This window comes from Nansenia antarctica (assembly GCF_963989245.1).
Source record: "Nansenia antarctica genome assembly, chromosome: 15".
In the NCBI taxonomy this organism is placed as follows: Eukaryota; Metazoa; Chordata; class Actinopteri; order Argentiniformes; family Microstomatidae; genus Nansenia; species Nansenia antarctica.
This window is the reverse complement of record NC_137685.1, coordinates 3,915,416-3,937,017: the sequence shown is the minus strand read 5'-3', so window position 1 is coordinate 3,937,017 and position 21,602 is coordinate 3,915,416. Positions and strand designations below refer to the sequence as shown.

General features: G+C 45.4%; 1 protein-coding gene across 2 annotated transcripts in view; it reads left to right on the top strand.

The window, feature by feature from the left end:
* The window catches only part of suclg2 (succinate-CoA ligase GDP-forming subunit beta), a 114,001-nt gene extending 92,956 nt beyond the window's left edge, over positions 1-21,045 (top strand). Inside the window, exons 10-12 of one of the 2 annotated variants that reach the window (XR_013937816.1) lie at positions 10,140-10,260; positions 18,867-19,176; positions 19,671-21,045. Coding sequence is in view for 1 of the 2 variants with exons in the window: in XM_080545927.1 (XP_080402053.1) it covers positions 10,140-10,260; positions 18,867-18,982 (237 nt within the window). In the remaining variant the exon portion in view is untranslated. Of the gene's footprint in view, positions 1-10,139; positions 10,261-18,866 lie in introns of both variants that reach the window. The other variant, XM_080545927.1, reaches the window with a different exon arrangement.
* The last annotated feature ends 557 nt before the right edge of the window (positions 21,046-21,602 follow it).

Sequence of the window (21,602 nt, the reverse complement as noted above, 5' to 3'; positions counted from 1 at the left end):
ATTAACCCTTGGTGAAGGGGTTGAGGAATATTTATGTCTGCCTGTCAGCAGTGACACGCGGCCCCTTTCAGGATGAATAATACGCCCGCTCCGCAGTGTCTGCCTTTGTCAAATCTAATGTACAGCACCGCAAACAGCTCTGTGCGCGTGCGTGTGAGGACATGTACCAGAACCATGAGGTGAGCGCCAGGAAATGAGTTGTACATCCCTGACTGACGTTTGACAACATCCCCCTGTCAGCAGCGGTGGACTCTCACTCCCCCCCCCTTCTCTAGTGCCTTACCTCTCCCTCCTGTCTGTCTGCTGCCAGTCTATCTCTCTCATAGTGTTGTCTCTGTCTACCTATCATACTATCATACACGCGTTGCTCACTCTGGTCCTCTCACCAACTACTGTGTTGTTTAAACAGGTTTTTCCTCCTCAATATTCTCTCCATCTCACTGGTTCATCCTCTGCATGATGGCTCACCAATAATAATAATAATAACTTAAATTTCGATAGCGCCTTTCAAAAAACCCAAGGACGCTTTACAATAAGGGAAATGATCAGACAGACAAAACAGAAAACAAACGAGCAAAACTGAAACAGTGACTAGGGGCCAATTTGAAGGAGTCCAGGGTGGGGGCGTTGCGGATCACTATGGGGAGGGAGTTCCATAGAGTGGGTGCGGCCACGCTGAAGCCTCTGTCCCCAAAGGGCCGTAGGTTGGTGCGGGGGGTGGACAGCACTACTTGCCAATGACTCTCAGTATCACCCCCCCCAAACCCCTTCTGACACTGTGAACAATCCAATGTAGCCTTTGCACTACTGCTGGTTTGCACACCCCTGGTCAATGTGATCACTCTTTAGCCTTTGCACTACTGCTGTTTACAGTACTACCTTTGCATATACTGTATGTTTGCACATTGCACACACCTCTTTGATATAGCCTTATATATCTGTACATTACATACTTTACATCAGCTACCATAACTGTACATAGCGCATAACTGTATATACCTCTAAACTACCGTACTTGCCATTCTATCGTTGTCATGTGTTTTATATCATGTTTTTACATCACTATTTGCACTTCTGGTTAGATGCTAGCTAAACTGCATTTCGGTGTCTGGTACTTATACTGTCAAAATAGTGAAGATACCACCGCTCATCTGTGATCAGACTTTGCTGAGGTGCTGGAACTGAAAAGTAGCAAAGGAGTGCAAAATAACAGCATTTATCTATCTATATATCTATCTATCTCTCTCTCTCTCTATCTATCTAGACTTCTATCTATCTATCTATCTAGTACACTATCTATATATCTATCTATATATCCATCTATCCATCCATCTATCCATCTATCCATCTATCCATCTATCCATCTATCCATCTATCCATCTATCCATCTATCTATTTATAAGCTTATTAACTAAGCATGATTTCAGAGGCTAAATTGGACATTGAGTTTAGAGATGTGTTTTGTGTTCTCCCATCTGATTAAAAACCACGGGCGGCGGAACACTCAGACATGAGAGAGTTCCGGGACGTAGCAGAGAGGCAGACGGTATCAGGTACCCGCCACCACCTCTGAGTTTTTAATAGCCACTTCAAACCTCGACAACAAAACCCACCGCAGCCAACACTAATGCTAGCATGACAAAGGTTGTGCTATAAAGTGCACTTAATAGACTGTTCCCAAGTCAGTCTCCAAACTCTAGTTTAGTCGAGAGGCTCCCCCAGATAGGCCCCCTCGTCAGTGACATACACACACACACACACACACAAACGTTATTGGGTGCTGGGCCTCATCATTGGCCTTATCAGGAAAGGAGGATATGGAGTATGAGAACGTGCAGTGTGGTGGGATGAGGTTGTTGCTTCGGAAAGTATTCAGACCCCTTCACTTTTTTCAACATTTTTGTTGGGTAACATTCCTGCGCAGTTTTGTTCCTCTCCATTTCCGGATTCCCAGTTTGTAATGATAGACCTGGTATTTAAAAGAAAAATGTATATTGTGTGTGTGTGTGTGTGTGTGTGTGTGTGTGTGTGTGTGTGGTGTGTGTCTGTGTCTGTGTCTGTGTCTGTGTCTGTGTCTGTGTCTGTGTCTGTGTCTGTGTCTCTGTCTCTGTCTCTGTCTCTGTCTCTGTCTCTGTCTCTGTCTCTGTCTCTGTCTCTGTCTCTGTCTCTGTCTCTGTCTCTGTCTGTGTCTGTGTCTGTGTCTCTGTCTGTGTCTGTGTGTTCAAAACGCAATCTTCTCCCCTGCTTTGTGTTGGCGACATCGGGCCAGAGTGTGTTGTGAGAATGTAATGACTAGGGTCTGAGTGAAAGGGACGGTCTTACTTATCGTTGCGACGTGGGCCGCCGAGAGGCAGCTGTCACAGTCCACAACCCCGCCACTCGCTCACAAGAGAGGTAGATCTGGAGGCAGAAATGACCAGCTCCTGTATCAATTCACAGGGACACTGCTGTCCTCCTACCGCCCCCCCCCCCCCCCCCCCCCCCCTCTCCACACACACACACACACACACACACACACACACACACAGACATCTCTCCTCTTGGCTCCAGCAAACCCATTTCTGCCTTGATTGGTTTCTTTTCATCGGTGGAGAGTAGGAGGGAAGCACGTTGGCTGTGCTGAGATGAACCACAAGGCCACTGACGTGGGTCTGAGAGGCCTGAGAGAACACAGGGACATCATGACCCAACCTCAACCCCAGCAACAGAGGCTTTTTTCGGTCGGTTGTCGGAGATGATGGTGCAGGGGTGTTATCGAGCAGGGATGTTGGAATAGGTTGGGTTGTGCTTGGTTGGTGTTAGAGCATGATGAGCAGAAAGATGTGACGGACTTAGCAGGCGTTGAATGCTTTGGTTCCTAGTACAGGGTTCCCGCGCTGGTCTTAAAAAGCCTTACGGTCTAAAATCCAGCAATCCGATTTACAAGGCCTAAAAAGGTCTTACATGTCAGTTATTCAGTCTAAAAATGAGGTGCTAGGTCTAAAAAATGAGATCATGCAAGGAAATCAGTCCGACCGCATCTATTTACGCGGAAATTAATCAAACTGGAACCCAAAAAATGCCTTTTTTGTCTGTATGGCAGTGAAATCCCTAATTTCATCACCTCGAGGATGACAAAAAGCTATCATATGGTGTCGCGAATAGGTCTAAAATTCTATTCAAAGAGTTCTAAAAAAAGGTCTTAAATTTGACTTGTTGAAACCTGTAGGAACCCTGCTAGTATGCGTATGACGAATGGTTCTCACGTTAGCGAGGATAGTATGATGAATGGTCCCCTTGAAGCTGTAAAGAAAAAGTCCACGCAACACTGCTTACTTGCAAAAAATCGCCACGTTTAATAATCCCTGACGTTTGGTCAGGAGACCTTGTTCTAAGTGTAAAAGTAGTTGCTTGCTTGAAGCTGAAAGCCTGATTGTTCTTGAAAAAGGACTAGAAGTCCAATGACTAGATTTGGAAGACATTTAGAACACAGAATCATCATTTACTGCTAAATCGATCTGATTTCTGATGCTTTCGTTTCACCTATACGCATTGTTTTCCATATCGTGAGCTTAGAATGATAAGGTTCTACCTCCGTTTAGGGTAGTTCAGAGATATTGAGCGTCAAAGTTTTTACATTCCATTATGTTTTGTGAGATGGAACCTTTGTATTTTATGAATTACTAACTCAAAAACGTCAACATTTTAAAAATAACACCACGCAGGCATTAATAAACACCTATTGGATCAGATTATGTAAAAAACTAAATAACCTTATAATTCTAACGTCACGAAATGGCATATATATTTCATATACACATTTCTTCTCTTAAGCGTTACTCAAACGGTCAGTGTTTGCGGTGTTTGCCCATCGTAGCCTGTTGACCGGTCGAGACACGTCGAGCCGCGTCTCCCCAGCATTGATCAGGCTAGCAGCAGCCTGCCAGTTCAAGAGGGCTTCTCAACACGGAGTCAAACTTCTGATGGCAGTGTCAAGATGTGTCTGTGTTTGTGATGTGCCGTCTTTGACATAATGCTTCATCTCTTTCACTTTGGGGCAGAGGAGGAGCTGTCATGCTTCAACAAGCCGTATAATTATTTCCCTCTTATCCCCCTTCGCCAGGCCCGGTCCCAGCCTTCAATACGAGCCAGGGCCCCGCACCGCTTCTCGCCTTTTCCTCCTCGCCGCCTCAGGTCGCCCCCCGCCCCCCCTCCCCTCCTGTCACTCTCTCTTTCTCGCTCTCAAGCTTCAGGGAGTTGATTCTCAGCGAGGAAAATAGCCCTTAGATGTGATAAGATGGCACCGAAAGAAAGAGAAAGCCAAGAGAGAGGATACAAATAAAAGGAAATTAGTAGAATTTAAAGAAGTCAAATTAAAAGTTTTAGCATCCGTCCATTTTTTTTATGTCTGCCTGGCCAATATTTTATCAATTGAATGCCCTCTGATGAACTGAAGCTTTCGAACAGTTTCTTGGAAAACATGCTCCATTGATCACCGTGTGTTCTCATATATTCAACTTAGCAGTACACTGCTCATTCTTCTATGGTAAACGGACTGCACTTATATAGCGCCTTTATCCAAAGCGCTTTACAACGGCCTCTCATTCACCCATTCACACACACATTCACACACCAATGGCGGCAAGCTGCCATGCAAGGCGCCGCCCGGCCCTCTCACTGGGAGCAATTTGGGGTTCAGTGTCTTGCCCAAGGACACTTCGACATGTGGCCAGCCGGGGCTCGAACCGCCGATCTGCCAACCTTGCGATCATTAGACGGCGGCTCTACCTCCTGCGCCACAGCCGCCCCCACAATCTTCTGATTAGCTTCTTGGCACACACTCGGATTTAGTTTAGAGATTCCTCGTCAGGAGCATCAGCGACATCACTCAGCATTTGTATGTACACTACTCCCAAGAAAGGGACAGTTCCTGATCCGTAGTCCCATCTCCTCCTGCCTCTACCCCATCTGTGTTCTTAGATACCCCCATATTGCTCTTACTCAAGGTCTGTCAACGCTGGAGAGAGACAGTAGACACCAGGGGACGATGCCGATGCCAGGGACAGAATGGAAGTAGGCCTCTACTCTAGTAGCACACGGCTCATCCAGGATGGATGATTAGCCCCTCGATTTGGAAACGCTGCGCGTTAACCTCTCGTCCCCGAGCCAGGCGCCGGACCCGGACCCCAGCGGAAGAGACAGGAATAAAACAACAGGCCCTGGCTAACGGCAGGCGCTGACAGAGGAGCCTGCCTCCCACCAGATAAAGCACAGAACAATACCCTTAATAGGCCACAGAGACACACAGAGATTTTCCCAGCCCCTTTTTTCCTGTCCAATCTGCTAGCCCGCTAACAAAAGGGAAAAAGAGATGCGTTTTTTCCACAGGCAGATTAGCGTCGCGCCGGTCAACAGGGGTACGCCACCGCTAGCGTGAAGCGCGGCGCTAAAATGTGTGTGCGAGCGATAATTCGCCGGCTCACACGCTCACCACGGGGGGTGCTGGCAGAAAAGGAGAGGGAAACACAATGCTTTAATTCCTCCAGGTTTTTCAAACGGACAAATGGAAATCACCATGTTTTTTTTTAGATGTTTGACAGGGGTCTAAGTAGAGATGATTTAGCTTTATGGTCATGGTAGGCCAGGTGATTACTATTGTTTTTTGGGGGTTATTGCTTTGAGCTGGATAGATTGACTCCGGGGGAATTTATGTCATCTAAAATAGTGAGAGACTTCCTTATTCCCTGCCAGGCAGTGGTAATAATGACATTCATCCTCATTTTCGGTTGGAACACGAGGCGTAAACGTGACACTCCAGGGGATATAGCTAGCAGTGGCCGTGTCAGCATGGTAACATTGTATAGGGGCTACATTTCATCCTGTCTTAAATGCAGTTAGCAGGGTGGATAATAGAGGCGGAAAAGCCTGTTTTTCCCTGTGAAGCCCTCTTTGAGTTTGATGTGAAAGAGCCTTGACAGGGTATTGGAGCATCGACTAGGCTAGGATCCTATTATGAGAAAATTTGAATCATTCACTCTCAGAGCCCAGGTAGAATGCACCGACGCCCCACGTTCTAGAACTCACAAAGGTTCTCAAAGGACCCGCCGGTATATTATTCTTGACACCTTGATGTTCAGCTCCGATGAATGAAAACAGCCCCATTTTCCAACGTTTACCCTGTCGGGAACAAATGCCAAGGAGGCTTTTTGTATATTTGAGTTTTATGACCAGGTAAATTGGTCGTACAATGTACTACTGATTTGTTGAGTTATGAGAATTATGAGAAGAGTGATATTTGAAGTATTGAAATGTCAGAGTGGATTTGTGGTATCATAGTGTGATTTTGAGATGGTTCACAGCTGGACTCAATGGGATCTTGTTTATGCTGGTCTTCTGATTGAAGCAGGCATTGAACCAAAAGAGGTTGACACCAACTTTCCCTCCCATTCCCCAAACCATAAATCAGAGCATTTAAAGGCTCTGTGTGTGCTGAGATGGAGATATTCTATAGCTCTTCTCTATAAATCTTGTCTATCTCGTCTCTAGAACTCGGAATAGCCAATGTATGCTTTGGCAGGTGGGTGGGTGCTACACATTGTCGGTGGTGAATAAGGTAAACCCACGTTGAGGTAGGATGAGAGAGATGGCTGGCTCGAGTGTGTAATACTGTGTAATAATAATAATAATAATAATTCATTATATTTATTTAGTGCTTTTCCGAGGCTCAAAGACGCTAACAATATAGGGAAAACAGAAAACACAGAAACAACAAGCAACAGATAACATGAGCACATAGAACACAGAGTTAACGAACGGGGAGGGGGGGTGGTAGGGTTAGGTTAGGTTGTATGCATGTCCAGGGGGGGAGGGGGGTGGCGGGTTTAGTGGAGATGGTTAGGGGTAGGGGAGATTGTAGGCAGAACAGGTAGGTTTTGAGGTGGGATTTAAAAGTGGAGAGTGAGGGTGAGTCTCTGAGTGGTTGAGGGAGAGAGTTCCAGAGGCGGGGGTGCAGCTCATGAAAAGGCACGGTCTCCAAAGCCAAAACTGTGTAACCTACCTTACACTACCCTGCCTCTACCTGCTCCCTTGTATCTACGCTACCCCGCTGTAAGGCTTTGTAACGCTACCTCACTGTATCTAGTCAGTCATAGTGCATCTACTCTAGTTGTTTTGTTTGGTTGGTAGCGTAGGCTGCCCTCCATATTGACAGTTCGTGAGCTTAGAATGATAAGGTTCTATCTCCGTTTAGGGCAGTTCAGAGATATTGAGCGTCAAAGTTTTTACATTCCATTATGTTTTGTGAGATGGAACCTTTGTATTTTATGAATTACTAACTAAAAAATGACAACATTTTAAAAAATAACACCACACAGGCATTAATAAACACCTCATGGATCAGATTATGTAAAAAAAAAACTCAATTTTGACAAAAATGGAGATAGAACCTTATAATTCTAACGTCACGAGTGGTCAGTGTTTCTGGGGCTTCCAGAGATGATGTTAATCAGTCTAGTCTGTACATCGGGAGGGGGCATCATCAATTGGTATGGTGAGTGACTACCCTCCGTACTGTATTTCTCAAAACCAAACATCCTGTTTTGCTGATAAACCGATAAAGAATCTGTGTGTTAGATGTGGAACATAAACTGTACTCCCCTATGCAGAAACTCCCTCAAATGTCCAACTGTAAAAATATGTTTTTTTTAAAACCACAGCTCATTCATATTTCTCTAAACTGCATTTACTTGCGTGCGAGCATACATAAATCATGTCCTCTGTCATTAATATACATGGGTGCCAGCAGGAGACGCTTGGATGGAAGAAATATGGTGGTAGTCGATAGAGCCTGCCTCGGAAAATGTGATGCTGACGGCTTTTGTGTCGGGGCTGTAGTCCCGGCGTCTAAATCTCTACTGCCCCCCGGTGGTCCCTCGGCAGTATAGCGGACGACGCGCCATCAGTACAGTCTAAAGACCGTTACTCCAAACCACCTCACACTGTGTCCCTGTCAGTCAGCCCCTAGAGCTCATGGGAGAAACATCAATTACACTGTGTGTGATGTCATTAAAAGCAGATAGCAGGAAACGTGCTAGGAGAGAAGCTCTAATTACATGTATCGTAATGCTTGTGTTATTAAACATGAGTTGTATTTGGTTTAGGTTGTCCTCAAAGATGCTCTTAGCTAGTAGGCCTACAACGTCTACCACATTGGGGGGTTGCCAGCCAGTCTGGTTCAGATTTCAAGTCTGAGATAGTTAGGGTTTCTTAGAATGTAGTGACTAGTATAACGCTGTTTTTCTGTGTAGGAGGCAGGCTAATTTACAAGCGGACAACTAGTGGCCGTTGTGTGTAAATAGCAGCTTAGCATTGTAAAGGCGGCTCTTAAAGTAGCTATACATACTATAATCCACTCAAGGTGCTCTCTGAATTGGGCAGGCACTCAAACACACACACACACACACACACACACACGCTGGCTCTTTGACTGACTAGTATATTTGCAGGAAGAGATCTACCACTTGGCTTTAGTTTGAGCGAAGCTTGGAGTATTGACAGGTTTCGGTGTGCCTCCCCCTTCTGTGTGATTCTCTCAGTTTGTGATGTTCTAATTGGGCCAAGGGAAGCGCTGGCAGGATTGGCCCGGTGCCCCTGCCCGAGGCCAGAGCTGCTCAGGGCCGGGGGAGGAACACACCCCCAGGCTGTGGAGAGATATCACCCACCTTTAGGAAAGAGATACTCAGTCCTTCCTTACCTCAGATCACACCTGGCAGGGCTGCCAGTGGAAACAGTTGGATGCGAGTCTGGCATACGAGGACCGACGTGCCTCATAAGGTTTCTTTATTTCGCACGCGTACACACATGGTAAATGGTAAACGGACTGCACTTATATAGCGCCTTTTTTGCTGCTCCAAAGCTGCTCCAAAACGCTTTACAACGGCCTCTCATTCACCCATTCACACACACATTCACACACCAGTGGCGGCAAGCTGCCATGCAAGGCGCCGGCCCGGCCCACTCACTGGGAGCAATTTTGGGGTTCAGTGTCTTACCCAAGGACACTTCGACACGTGGCCAGCCGGGGCTTGAACCGCTGATCTGCCAACCTTGTGTCCATTAGATGCTCCCCACATGTTGTGGTGGTGTTGGTGGAGGTCTAGCGGTGCGGTAGCAGTCACAGGTGACAGTGATGAACAGCATAGCCACCTAAGGACTTCTTCTCCTTGGAGACTGACAGCTGCTCCACATTAATATGGCTGACACATGTACCCACTCACACACGCACAGTCAATTACAAGGACAGTGGCGAGTTGAAACAATACAAAGAGAACGACTGCTGAACCAATAGATTGTGTCGGTTTTCCTCTCCAGTATATCTGTGGGCCTGATTGTTCCTGTTCCTGTTGAATTCATTGACACTCTTTTGACGTGAGATGTACAGGGTATAGTGTAGATGACAGCTATGGTTAAGCCACTCTGTGGAAGTGTAAACATCCCTTGCACAGTCACACAGAGTTCGTCCACAGCGCAGGATTAGCGTAGATTATAAACAAACACGCAGGATGAAGCCTGTCTGCTCACACTCAACTTGCCCTAGCACTGCCCCGGGTGTGTACAGTCGGTTAGATTGTTAATGTATCTGTATCTTTGTGTTACACGTTGTCAAGGTATAGTAGTAGCCTACTTCTTGCAATACTATTTCTAGATGTGAGTAGAGGATATAACCCAGTACAATATTACATGAGTTGGAAAATGCCAATATCTTTAATAGATGTAACAGTAAGTTGTTAACAAAAATGTGTTACGGTACATGTGGGAATACGGTACATGTGGGAAAACTAGGGTTAGGGTTAGGTGCTAGGGTGCTACGGTTAGGGTTAGGTTCTAGGGTTAGCGTTAGGGTTAAGGTTAGGGTTAGGGTTAGACATGCCAGCATGTACCAAGTCACCCTAGCACCTAACCCTAACCCTAGTTTTCCCACATGTACCGTATTCCCACATGTACCGTAACATATATACATGTGTATTAATTGTATCTGTGTGAGGTGGCGTGTGAGGTAGTGTGTCTCCACCTGCCTGGAGAGAACCCTATGTCTCTATGGGAAAAGAAAGACTTGCCCTGACCCCGTCCTGACCCCGTCCTGCCCTCTCTCTCTCCTCCAGGTGGAAGCCGTCTTAGTGAACATCTTCGGGGGCATCGTGAACTGTGCCATCATCGCCAACGGCATCACCAAGGCCTGCCAGGAGCTGGAGCTCAAAGTCCCCCTCGTCGTCAGGCTGGAAGGTGGGTACAGCTGCTCTGAACACACACACACACACACACACACACACACCTTCCCCAACCTCACATGAACGTACTACAGTACTATGTACCCCTCAGCTCTGCCCTTACTCCATTATCAACACCGTTCTAGTTCTCTATTCTCCCACACAGGACATGGGGTCGCCTCAACACTTTTCTGCCTACTTGGTTGTAGATGACTTGAGAACTCACATAGAGCCACATCACTTCTAGATGATTGATAGAAACTAAGGCTGTCAATGTTAACAAATGGTAACTGGACTGCACTTATATAGCGCCTTTTCTGCTGCTCCAAAGCACTTTACAACGGCCTCTCATTCACCCATTCACACACACATTCACACACCAATGGCGGCAAGCTGCCATGCAAGGCGCCGGCCGGCCCGCTCACTGGGAGCAATTTTGCGGTTCAGTGTCTTGCCCAAGGACACTTCGACATGTGGCCAGCCGGGGCTCGAACCGCTGATCTGCCAACCTTGTGATCATTAGACGGCGACTCTACCTCCTGCGCCACAGCCGCCCAATGTTAACATGTTAATGCTTATGATTAAACTGGAAACCTTAACTCGTTAAAGAAAGAGAATTAACGCAAATTAATCATATTGCCGAGTTCTATTGACATGCGTGGCAAACGCAGGTAACACTGTAGAGGGGTTACAAGACTGACTGATTAGTATACTGGGTTGTAATAATGATGACATGTCGTTGGTTACATTTGTGACTTTGGACCAATCAAAGTGAAGAAGGGGCGGGATAAACAAAAATGTCACAACAAGATGGCGGCTACTTCACTGCGAATGAGGATATCTTCCACTACAGTATCTGAAATAAGTATACACTATTTTGCATTAAAAAAACAACAACAAAAAACTGTCTAAACACTGTCTTACTAATAGAGAGAATGATGAAATCAAAACGTTTTCTAATCACTAAGTGATTTGAAGGCACATTCATTCTGACAATTTCAGGCTAGCTTGTCTGTTGCCAGCTAAAATATTATAATTAGAATTATATATGAATTTAATCTTATACAGAAATCAAAACAAACTAAGCTGAGATGTTATAATAAAGTAAAAAAAAAAAAATCCAGTATTTTAAACTTGTGATTAATCTTAATATGATTAATGAATATGATTGTGATTAACTTGTCTTAATGTGATTAACTTAAATGCAACCGATTGACAGCGCTAACAGAAACACCAGTTTGTTGTGGATAAACAAACTCCGTAGATGTGTTTCTACGGTGGTCCTCTTCCTTAGCAGAAGCTCAACAGTAGAGTCGGGCACTTCTCACGCCCGTCACGTTCCACGCCGCCCGTCGTTAGCGCCTGGCCTGCACGACGGCTACGGCGCTGATTGGGTCACCTCTCACCCTGCGGTATGCTAATGAGGTGGCGTCGGCGCGCTTGGCAGTGTGTCGTGATGGCGGTGACTCCTGGGTTGCCACGGCGGCGGCAGTCGTTAGGATAATTGGCAGGAAACAGCTGAGTGGCGCTGTCCTGAGAAGGTAGCAGAGGGACCGTGTCTATTAGCCCACAGCACTTCATTTGTCCCCACAGCACCTGCAACACTTTTTAGGTCAACACCGACGCTATTTCTGGGACACAGCTGTGGTGGTAAAGGCAAGCTTATGTATATGACAACTATTTGTATCAGTTATGTTATGTTGCATTTTGGGACCAGTTGAAATAGTTCCCTTTATACAAATGATATGAGTTATTTATGCGACTATGCGATTGATACGTTTACGCTAGCCTGCTAAGATTGGAGTGTGTCGAAATTAATCGTACAGATCTTTATCATTTGTGTACATGTTATGGTACATGTGGGAATGTGGTACATGTGGGAAAACTAGGGTTAGGGGTAGGTGCTAGGGTGCTACGGTTAGGGGTAGGGTTAGGGTTAGGGTTAAGGTTAGGGTTAGGGTTAGACATGCCAGCATGTACCAAGTCACCATAGCACCTAACCCTAACCCTAGTTTTCCCACATGTACCGTAACATACATATACTGTAGATATGGATCATCTGTGTGTCGGAATTATGCTGGCTACACACTCTGCAACAATGGGTTGTCCGAAAATAGAACATTAATCGGGGTTCTCACTTTTCATTCAAACAAAAAAACATCCCGCTGTCTGTCAGATGTGGATCACTCAGAGTCATTGCAGCCGTCGGGTTGAGTGTGACTGGTGGTCAGTTTTAATCCAGGGTTTCTAGCTGTGGTCATTACCAGGGGCTCCAGACTCTGACATTGGTTCAAATCAATCAGCTAAAGGTAGCCAGCCTGACCACCGCCTGTAGACCACAGCCTCCAGGCCACAGGCAGAGAGCACTTCAACAGGATCAGCCAGGATTAACTCTGACACTGTTAATTGGGAACCTTTTTGGGGGGGGGGGCTTCTTCAGTCATGCACACTTGGGAGGGGAATGGCTTTAAATGAACGCCTCCTGTGAGGATGGAAGGCCACAAGGTGTGGAGGTTGGTGCCAGTGTCATTGGTGTAAGATGCTAGGTTTCAGGAATTTCAGGAATGTATTTAACTGTGTATACACACACACACACACACAATGTTTTGGTTGTCTTTTTTGATACACATGAAGTTTGAGAGAGGCTAGAAAGTATTTAACTGAGGAAGTACTGACCCCTCTTTGAGACTGGCCTCCCATGTGTGTGTGTGTCTTTGCACATGTGTATGTCTGCATATGTGACACAGTCTGATCATTTGGTCCTCATGTCGGGATCCGATGCAATGATCGGACGTTTATTTCGAAAAATGTGAATACATTTCCGCGTCGTTGAAAATCAACGACACATCGCTAGTCGACTAACACAGCTTGTTTTGTGAGCCTGTTAACAAAGTAAAGTAGTGTGCAGTGGGGATTACTCACCCAATCCATTTCGTTGCAGCGTTTTGGCTCGACTAGCGAGTCTTGTGTTGTGATTCGTATTTCCGTAGTTCCGTGTTTCAAAAGAAAAGTCTGCACATTTTGATGAGTTGCGGACACGCGGACCAAACTCTGGTCAGACTGATCAGACTGTGTCACATCTGTGTGTGTCTCTCTGTCTCTCTTAAACACACCACAGGGTCCAGTGAGGTAGTGATTTCATTCTATTCCTATTGATTTACACAGCCTATTCCACTACTGTCAATCTGGGAATAGAGGTTATTTTCTCATTAAAGGGACTTTTTTTTCTCATGTAATTAGAAAAAGGAATGGTGGTCCTACTGAGGGGTCGAAATGGCTACTTCAGAAACTGACAGTGTCATTATAGCTTAAATAGAGCCATCTAACCACACACACACACACACACACAGCCCTGACAGTATCATTACCGCCTGGATCTGGCCTGGTTTTCTCTGTCCAGCCATGGACTGCAAACGGACACACACACACACACACACACACACACACACACACACACACACACACACATTAACCGTTGTTTAGCCAGACACATTAACCTGTGTTTAGTACTGTAAGTCATTGTGAACAAATTCTTGAATACATTTGCGACCTGAACATGAGCAAACATAAACACTCACTTTTCCTTTCTCTTTCTCTCTGTCTCTGTCTCTCTCTCTCTCTCTCTCTCTTTCTCTCTGTCTCTTTCTCTCTGTCTCTTTCTCTCTGTCTCTCTCTCTCTCTGTCTCTCTCTCTGTCTCTTTCTCTGTCTCTTTCTCTCTGTCTCTTTCTCTCTCTCTCTCTCTCTCTCTCTCTCTCTTTCTCTCTGTCTCTCTCTCTCTGTCTCTTTCTCTCTGTCTCTGTCTCTTTCTCTCTGTCTCTTTCTCTCTGTCTCTGTCTCTCTCTGTCTCTCTCTCTCTCTCTCTCTCTCTCTCTCTCTCTCTCTCTCTCTCTCTCTCTCTCTCTCTCTCACACACACACGCACACACACAGGCTTAAACATGCAGACTTGTGGAAGGAAGTCATTAGAACAGTAGAGTCAGTGTGCAGGGGTTAAGGGGTTAAGGGGTTAAGGGGCCCTCCTCCCACAGGTCCCGGAGCCTGATTTAGGAACATTATCATAATAGATGGAAAACTCAGGCAGGGCTGTCTCTCTCTCACTGCTGGAGGAGCTCTCACTCCCTCCTGGTGTCCCACTTAGATCCCTTCACTCAGCCAAACAAGACTTAACTCTCTCAAGGTTCCATTTAAGAATCAATCTATTTGATTCTTAAATAGAACCTAAATCGCAAATTCCTTAATATGTTTCCATCCTTAATATGCCTAGGGAGGGCCTTGAGTGGATCTCGTGTGGTATACAGTACACAGCTGTCAACTTGTCACTGCTACTAACCGCTTAAATGAGTCATTTATGGTCCAAAAAAAGCAATTGAGGTAATAGTTTGGAGACGTGTGAATAGAGTGTAAGTGTCCCTTTAAGGAGTCGCAGGTCCCTGGTGCTGTGTCCTGTAACGCTGGCTGGGACTGAGTCCTGTAGGTCTCTGGCAGCACCTAGTGGCTGCGTGTGAACACACACCTGCTCCTCTGGCTCTGACTGGGGTTTACTGATGCTGCTGCTGTAGACCGCCACTCGTGATCTTAGAATGATAAGGTTCTATCTCCGTTTAGAATGATAAGGTTCTATCTCCGTTTAGAATGATAAGGTTCTATCTCCGTTTAGAATGAGAAGGTTCTATCTCCGTTTAGAATGAGAAGGTTCTATCTCCGTTTAGAATGAGAAGGTTCTATCTCCGTTTAGAATGAGAAGGTTTTATCTCCGTTTAGAATGATAAGGTTCTATCTCCGTTTAGAATGAGAAGGTTCTATCTCCGTTTAGAATGATAAGGTTCTATCTCCGTTTAGAATGAGAAGGTTCTATCTCCGTTTAGGGCAGTTCAGAGATATTGAGCGTCAAAGTTTTTACATTCCATTATGTTTTGTGAGATGGAACCTTTGTATTTTATTAATTACTAACTCAAAAATGTCAACATTTTAAAAATAACACCACACAGGCATTAATAAACACCTAATGGATCAGATTATGTAAAAAAACTCAATTTTGACAAAAACGGAGATAGAACCTTATAATTCTAACGTCACGCACTGTTCTCTGCTGCTCACACTGGAACTGCAAACAGCTTCACTGACACCCTCTCTCTCTCTACACACACACACACACACACACACACACACACGCACAGATGCACACAAATACCCACCCACCTTAACGCCCCCACACCCATACAGTTTATTCACACATACAACAGACCAGTCAAGTTGTTTGCGAAAAAGCAGTTACCCTGCAATTCCAGTTGCTCTAACCTTGCCGAACCTCTTGACTTGCCAACACACATGTGTTTGTGTCCTCATCCCTGGTGCTGCGCTATGGAGAAGCTAGGGATTGGACAGTGCAGGTATTTGAACATGAGGAGTGGGTTTACCGTGTCATCTCAGCTACACTCACCCATCTGAACTATCAGCAAGCCCAGAGGCTTATCCGGATCTCGGCATCAAGGAACAGACCTCGTTGCAAACAACCGCCCCCGCAATTTCAAGATTGCTCCGACCGAATCTCAAACTTGTAACCTTTGACTCGCCGACACATGTGACCGTCTTCTCAAATACCAGACGTGAACTGGGCTGCACTATCAAAAAGCTAGCAATCTGACAGTGTGTGTGGGGTGTCTGAACTGGAGGAGTGAGTTTGACATCTCAACTGGCTTACACACACAGCAGCTTTTTTCATTAGTAGTATTCTGTGGAATTGTGTATTTATTTATCGGAAAGCTGTTTTGTTTTATTTTTTATTTTTTACTTTCCTTGAACCCACTTAAATATAGAAAGGTTAGAAAGAGGGCGTTTGTCTCAGACGGTCTTTGTTAACCAGAATATTAGCTAACCCTCCCCCTGCCCTCCATAGGAATATGGTATAAGTCATTTGTCAATCCAAATGAAGTTGATAGGTCAGTGTATTGACCTGTCCCCTGCCTTGTTTGAGGGAAAGGACTGCCCTTTGAGATATAGATTTAGCAGTGGCCAGCGTGCGCGGAGAGAGAATACCATATGATGTGGCGTTTGATTAGAAAATGACTTTGGATATCCTATACGCCACGTGTATCTGACCCTCGCCTGCCTTCTTCTCTAATTAGATTATGCGATTGATTGTTTTCTGCTAGAACTCAAGAAATGTGTTCGGAATGACTTATTATCTCCGCCGGACAAAAGCGCTGAAATATTAGGCGTTAAGTGGCGGCGGTAATAGAATTCCTCATGAAACTGCTATTGATTAGCACATCCAAGGCCCTCCTAAGATTTCACATATCATGCAATCTTAATTACATGCTAGCCAGGAGAGCCAGCCTGACACACACGCTAACACACACAGTAGAGGGAGGGAGGGAGATGGGAGCACCTGTGTTAGGGGATTCGGCTCTTCTGCTGGGGTAATATCCTCACCTGTGAAATTACTGAATGAATGAATGAATTAATCTTTTATTTCGAACATGATTTAAAATAATAAAAGAACAAATAACTAATATGTAGAGTACAGGCCTATCAATGTTGGAAAGGGAGTAGGATGACGCCTAAGCTTATCCTGTCCTCCCCCTATCCCTCACTCTCAAGTGAGAACAATTATACTTCAACTATATAATCCAGTTAATTAATTCATACATTTCAGTATCAACAGTACTAATAGTTTTTCATTCTTAATATTGAAACAACACAAAATAAATAAATAACAAACATCAGTATCCACAATGTAATACAAAAGAAAAAGAATGACCACTCCAGGTACACCTGAGCTCTGTCGTATCTCGTGTTAACATCTTTTGTGCCTTTTGGTTTTTCTTGGTTTTCTTCTTCTTTTATGGAGAGCAGGGCAGAGAAGTGGACATCACTATCCCCCCCTCTCTCTTTTCTCATTGTTTTCCTCTCTTCTTTCTCTCACTCATTCCAGGGGTGCAAACTCGTCACCTTTTAGCCCTTTTAGCCGTTTCTACCTCAAAACAGGTCCACAATTTTCATAAATGTTCTTTGTTTTCAGGCCCAAAAAAATATGTTGTCACCTTTTTGGGCCATCACCAGTTTGCATCCCTGCATCCTTTTCTTCCTATTCTCTATTCCTCTCTAACACCCCCTCCCCTCTCTCTTTCTCTCTGTTTTCTCCTGCCCTGTGTTGTGGGCGAGGCTGTGGTTGCTTGTGTGTTGGTGTCAGAAAGAGTCACCACTTTACATGATGGAGAGAGAGAGGGGGAGGAGAGAGAGAGAGAGAGAGAGAGAGAGAGAGAGAGGGAGGGAGATAGAGGTGGAGAGAGAGGGACAGAGACAGAGGGAGAGAGAGAGAGAGAGAGGTGGAGAGAAAGGGACAGAGACAGAAGGAGGGAGAGAGAGAGAGGGAGATAGAGGTGGAGAGAAAGAGACAAAGGGAGGGAGAGAGAGAGAGAGAGAGAGAGAGAGGGAGATAGAGGTGGAGAGAAAGGGACAGAGAGAGAGAGAGAGGGAGAGAGAGCGGGACAGAGAGGGGGAGGGAGAGAGAGGGAGATAGAGGTGGAGAGAAAGGGACAGAGACAGAGGGAGAGAGAGAGAGGGAGAGAGAGACAGACAGACAGAGGGAGGGAGAGACAGAAAGAGTCGCCGTCAGCCTCAGGGACGTGGAGGTTGTCTCTGCTTGGTTTCCTCAGCAGCTGCCACCTCTGCCCCCGCTGCAGCCAGCGGAACACCCTCCCTCCCTCCGCCTTGTTATACACCACTGACTGACAAGCCCTTCACAGATCACACTGTGTTTTGATTAACAATAGAATTAGGCCACTTATTCCATCCATCCATCCATCTGTATTTTCCAGGCATCTGTTATGTCATTGAGTAAAAGTTGATTTCTCCAAAGTATGTCCTCCTGTGTGTCTGCGATCGGTCGGCTTTGTCACAGCTCTGACGGTGAACCTACCCATCTTCCGTCGTAGACTGAAGACCTCCATCTCTTCAGGTTACACCTTAACTGCTCCTCCTGAGACATCTACTGCCCCCAGCACTGCGTCTCCTGAAGACACCCGCTTTTCCCCTCTACTGTGTTCCCTAAAAACTTCTATTGCCCCCCTTGTACTGTTTCTCTGCTTCTCCAGTGTCTATATATAAAAAAATAAAAAAATAAAACTAGGTTTAGAAGAAGGTTGTTTTCCTTCTATCAATGGCCCCGGGCCTGAGCTGGATTACACTTCCTGCTACGACTGGTGGATTGATGATTCACTTGCTTAGTCCAATGTATTGATTGTAAGTTGATTGGAATAAGGCGTCTGCTAAATGCCAGAAATGTAAATGTAAACGAATGGTACTGTATAACCAAAGCCTTATCAACCTGAATGACAACAACTTAAGTGTTGATTTAAACAGCGACACAAAGAGAGTGTACAAAGAAAAACAACTGAAGCAAATTCATGAAATACACTGCATTGTTTCATCCCACCTCCTCCATGCCCTTGCCTCTCAGGATTTCATCTAACCTTTTATTTTGTTCCTCGCTGCCTGGAAAGACTCACAGGAGTGCAGTGTGGGACTGTGGTGTATCTCGCTTTGGAATAAGGCGTCTGCTAAATGCCTAAAATGTCAAATGTAAAAATGAACCCGTGTGGACGTTTGTGTTTACGACAGGGACCAACGTAGATGAGGCCAAGCGGATCCTGGCAGAGAGCGGGCTGCCCATCACATCGGCCAGCGACCTGGACGACGCTGCCAAGAAAGCAGTGGCCGCCATCGCCAAGAAGTAGAGACCCCATATGACAACGGCCCGACACCCACCTATCCATCAACCTGCCACCCTTCCCCTCGCCTAAGCACTACTGCCCCACCCTCACCGTCACCCTTATCTATCCCGACTCCAACCCTGACCTTCAGCTTCCACCAGCCGTCCTGGCTCTGAGCCTCAGCACACACGGCGTAGATCCTTCAGCAGGGTTCCACAGTAACGCCTTTTTTTTAGGGATGCTCCGATTTATCGGCCACCGATTTAAATCGGCCGATTTCACTCCAAATGACTCGATCGGTGATCGGCAAAAATGGCCGATCGCAAAAAACGATCTTTTTATTATTATTATATTATTTATTTTTTCCTGGGGAAGACAGATAACTGAACAGAAAACATAGGAGGACGTAACAGTATGTAAACCATGAAGGCCACGTTTATGATGTCTTTTATACAGCCATATCGACTGACTTGGGCTTCAGGCCCTAACTGGGTGATAGGCCAGACCTTTACTATGCCATAAAAATGGGTCTGCGTTTGCTTGGTGCCTAATGGATCAAAACTTTTGTCTAAAAAGCAAAAAATATGTAGGCTATCCAGTCAGTAGGCCTACAGTTATGTATTTTTTTTAAAATCGGTATCGGTATCGGTATCGGTTGATCTTGAGGAAAAAAATCGGTGATCGGTATCGGCCCCAAAAATCCAGATCGGAGCATCCCTACTTTTTTTTTTCTTGCCCCGGACCAAGTAAAACATTCGCCAGGTTTGTTTGCGCGAGCACGACGACGCTGCTAGATCCTGGATCTGTTTACCTGTGTGCAGGAAGAACGACAGACGGCGCTGGTGCGAGACTAGACTATATGATCGTGGAGTGAAGATATTATCAAAGCGTACTCGCCTGTCGATCACCCGTACGCTTTGATAATATCTTCACTCCACGATCATCTAGTCTGGTCTGGCGCCTGCGCCGTCTGTTGTTCTTCCTGCACACAGGTAAAAATATCCGGGATCGAGCAGCGTCGTCGGGCTCGCACAAACAAACCCGGCGAATGTTTTACTTGCCCCGGGCAAGTAATAAAGCGTTACTGTCAAACCCTGTTCAGGCTCTCATCGTCCTGGTCCCTCTCCACCTCTGTCTCAGACTGGATCTGTCCCAGTAGAGCTGTACGTCTCAATCCCCTACCTTTCTCCCCTCCCTGTTGTATCATGAAGACATCCATATCAATCAGGTTTGATGAATCAATATAGCGATAAGTGCTTGATCTTTTTTTTACGATCATCGAGCCAGCCATTATTCTGTGTTCATTCGTTATCGTTGATGGTGCTGAGCTCATCCAAGAAGTGATTTGTAATCCTCGCACCCTTTAATTGTGCATTCCATTTTGACAGTGAGAGGAACACGCACGTTTCTCTGTAAGATGGCATTTAACCAAGCAAAGGTCAATGAACATGGCGTTGTTTACCAACCCATGTAGCGATACCAAGATCAATGGCACGAAAAGAATGACGTCTGAATGAGGACTGGAAGACAGGTTCAAGACCGGCCACAAGTTCTGATGGTCATCACTGTGGAAACAGTAGAAAACAGTTAGCTCGATGAATATACTGTTCACGAAATGCTCCGTGGTGTAACGCTAACACAAGACACCTGGGGTTTTAGTGAGTATAATTTATGTTTTGTTTTGTTACTGTAATCGTTATGCTTTTTACTACATCAGAAGACCTCATCGGTTTGCCTTGGTTGAAGTCAACTTTATCGCTGCCTTAATAAGAGGTTGTGAAATTCTATGAGTGTTATGTATGTATGTAAGTTGTCTGAAATGTCCAACGTTATCGAGCTGTTCATTGTGTAATTCCACGTCTGATTTGAAAACGATACTTATAACTATGACAGCTTTGATAAGATTACACAGTGCCTACTTCATATGGATTTATTTACAATTCATTCTAGATCTGATAAAAGAAAACATTATTCTAACTGAGAGCTTTTTATAATCATGAATGTTTCGACAGTTGCAATATCTTATTATATTATCTAAATTAGTTCAACTGTATTGTATAATTTGAAAGCCTAATAAATGTGAATATTTCAAGAATAACTGCTTTGGTGAATCTCTTATTCACGGTACTTTGTTGCCTCTCATTTTGATACACAAAGGTGTCCAGGTCGAAAAGAATAACAAGAGAAACCTGAACGAAGGGAGCCGGGAAAGGAAAAGGTAATCCTGCTTCCAGTTCTTTGGGGGTCAGTTGATTTGCAGAACGACGGTAATGTGAGTGGAGAAAAAACAGCCACTCAGCACTCTTTATTTCTCTGTGACTTAGCCTGTGAGCTCAGAATATTGACTACTTTACTGCAGAAATGAAAAGTCCTAGCATAGGAGAATGGGACCAGAGTGAGTTGTAAGGTGTGTGTGCGTGTGTGTGTGTGTGTGTGTGTGTGTGTGTGTCTCTCTGTGTGTGTCTGTGTCTGTGTGTGTGTGTGTGTGTGTGTGTCTCTCTGTGTGCGCGTGTGTGTGTGTGTGTGTCTGTGTCTGTGTGTGTCTGTGTGTGTGTCTCTCTGTGTGCGTGTGCGTGTATGTATGTGTGCGTGTACGTGTGTGTGTGTGTGTGTGTGTGTGTGTGAGAGAGAGGGGGAGAGAGCT